This window comes from Cystoisospora suis (assembly GCF_002600585.1).
Source record: "Cystoisospora suis strain Wien I chromosome Unknown contig_4130, whole genome shotgun sequence".
In the NCBI taxonomy this organism is placed as follows: Eukaryota; Apicomplexa; class Conoidasida; order Eucoccidiorida; family Sarcocystidae; genus Cystoisospora; species Cystoisospora suis.
In genome coordinates this window covers 1,157-3,832 of record NW_027156922.1, presented here as the reverse complement: position 1 = coordinate 3,832, position 2,676 = coordinate 1,157, and the positions used below count along the sequence as shown (strand labels likewise).

The 2,676-nt window shown below is 42.2% G+C and overlaps 1 protein-coding gene across 1 annotated transcript; it reads left to right on the top strand.

The window, feature by feature from the left end:
• Positions 1–1,033: 1,033 nt before the first annotated feature.
• CSUI_007703 (gyf domain) lies at positions 1,034–2,653 on the top strand (the record flags this gene model as incomplete). Its single annotated transcript, XM_068067848.1, has 3 exons — positions 1,034–1,392; positions 1,477–1,551; positions 2,603–2,653. Coding segments are annotated over exons 1-3 (483 nt in total), but the record flags the coding sequence as incomplete, so codon positions are not given.
• Positions 2,654–2,676: the final 23 nt, after the last annotated feature.

Below are 2,676 nucleotides of genomic sequence, written 5' to 3'. Positions count from 1 at the left end.
ATAGATAGGCAGATAGATAGATGTGTCTTCTGTCCTGTTGTAGATTAAGAGATGTCGCTAGTCTTCTGCTCCTAAGTCACTACCTCTATCTATCTACTTACGTATACATATACGTATATATGCTCAGTGAGCTGTTAAGGTGTACGTACAGCTAGGTCGATATAGGGATGTGTAGGGGGACGCTGCAGAGTTTCATACAAAACAGAGAGATAGATTAAAGATAAATTAGGGATAGATTAAAGATAACCTAAAGGTAAATTGAAGATAGTGACTGTGAAAGACATAGTTACGTTTCTGTAGAACGCTATCTTCATAAGTAGTACTTTTTAGTATGTAAATCTGTAAAGAGAAAGAAGAGCCTTTAGGTCATCTCGCGTCTGTGTATCTGTAGGTATATAGATAGATATAGAGACATACGTCTCTGATCGTGTCTATCCACCTGGCTGTGTATTTTCTCTCCTTGTCCCTATCTCATTCCTAAATCTACCTCTTTATGCATGCATTTCTTCAGTCTGTGAATTCTCTTCCTTCTCTCTCTATCCTCTCTCTCTTTCTTAACGTTTCTCTGGCTCATCTCCATTTTTCTTCTTTCTCTTCCTCTTTGGCGTGAAGCTTCTCCGTAGAGAAGAAGTCTTTAATTCTCATGACGAAGAAGAAGAAGAGGAAGAAATGTAGAAGAAAGACTCTTTTCAGAGCTCCTACTACTTTCCATATACACGCAACTATAGAGGAGAGTGAAAGAAGAGAATCTCGGCCTTCCAAGAAGATGGAAAGAAAAGTTTAATATTTCATTCATCTCTTCAAACACGCCTCTATGTATCTATCTATCTTTATCTATCTATCTATCTCTCCGCTCTTCACTCTCTCTTCACTTCCTCTCTCTCTCTCTCTTTCTTCCTTCGTTCTTCGTCTCTCCCTCTTCTTTCTTTCTCCCTGCATCTCTCTCGTCCTCTTCACACTCTCTCTATCTCTCTTTTCTGCACGCCTCCCTCTCTGCCTCTGTCTCTTCACTCCTTCTTCTTTCCCCTTGCAGGCATGAGTCACGTCGAGCTCGGTCCCCTCGGTCTCCAACTATTACTTCGCGAAGATAACATACAGCTGGACGAGCTGCAGGTGTACATTTGTGCCAATGCCTGGATAAGCCAGCAAGATCTCTCGGGTTGTCGCCGCTCTCTTATTCGAAAGGCCTCTAGCAGAAGAGAGTCGGAGGCAAAGAAGGACCGAGAAGGGGACGAGAGTAGCAAGGGAAGAAGAAGAAGAAAAGAAGAAGAAGAAGATGAACAAGGAGGAGGAGGAGGAAAAGGACAAGATGAAGAAAATTTAAGAGGAGGAGAGCACGAGATTGAAGATGACGATGCGGATGCGGATGCGCAAACGGATAGTCTCATTATGGTAGGAAGAAGCATAGGAAAGATTGAGATCTTTCTCTCTCTTTTCTTCTTATCGTTGTCTCTTTTACTTCTTCTTTTACTACAGGTTGAAGCTGGCTATTATGGTCTATCTTCTTCTTCTTCACGTGTTCTATTTCTTTTTAAGATAAGTCGAGTGTATGTACGCCTCTTTCTTTCTTTCTGTGCGCATCTTTTCTGAGGGGGAGAGTCACATCGTACTCTTTCTATCTGCTGTCTACCTGCTCCTGATATATTCCTACATACAGACGTCTGTATAGATACATACACACTTATACAACAGATGGATGTATACAAGGGTTGGTCTCTACATGAGTGTACTGGAGAGGCTTCCTGTCTCTTCATGAGTTTCTGTATGTAGATGTGTGTGGGATGTCTCGTCTCTTTCCGGACTTCCCACCTTGATTAGAGCCTCTCTGTCTCTCCGCCCTATCCCAGCAGTCTTATATCTGTATCTATCTATCTATCTTCAATCTATCTGTCTATCTATCTATCTATATATCTGTATGTATATTTGCATGTGCGTTTCTAGGCAGACACACATTTTCTTTGGTTAGACATGGAGCCAGTATACATTTACCTGTGGATCTATCTATCTACCTAGAGGTGTCTAGGTGTGTAAGGGGCTGTATGAATGTGTATATTCTTTATCTTTCTTCTTTCTTTCTTTCTTTGTCTATCCCCTTCCTATGTGTTTCGTTTCCTGTGTGTCTTCACCCTTTCTCATCTTCATCGATCTCTCCGTTTCTTCTTCTTCTTCTCCTGTGTATGTCTTCCTTCTTTTCTTAATCGAAAGAGAGAGAAGAGAATAGACGAGCTTTATGTACTAGATCCGTGTGTCGATGCATGCAACCCGTGTGTGATACCAGACGAATATCTTCTTCTTCTATCAGCTTCACTTTGATAGAAGTAACAGAGGGAGAAAGAAATAAAGTGAATAAAGGACCAGCGGCGGAAATTCATTGACGCGGGGCAACTCCTTCATTCTTTCTTTCTTTCGAGAAGAAGAAGAAGACTTAGCTCGACACAAGGAGACAGACTCATTGACTGCAGGAATGAATGTGGAGAGACATAGACGTAGAGATCCACTGCTCTGTATAGACACCCCTCTCTGCATGTACACCTGTCAGACGACCCGTGAGAAAACTTCTCTTTCTCACTCTTTCTTTGTTTGTTTTGCTGTACGACCCCAGGATATTTATCGGAGTATCCGATTTGACTCGATGAGCCCGTCGCAGATTCAAGCGTAAGCCAGCAGGCGTAAGCC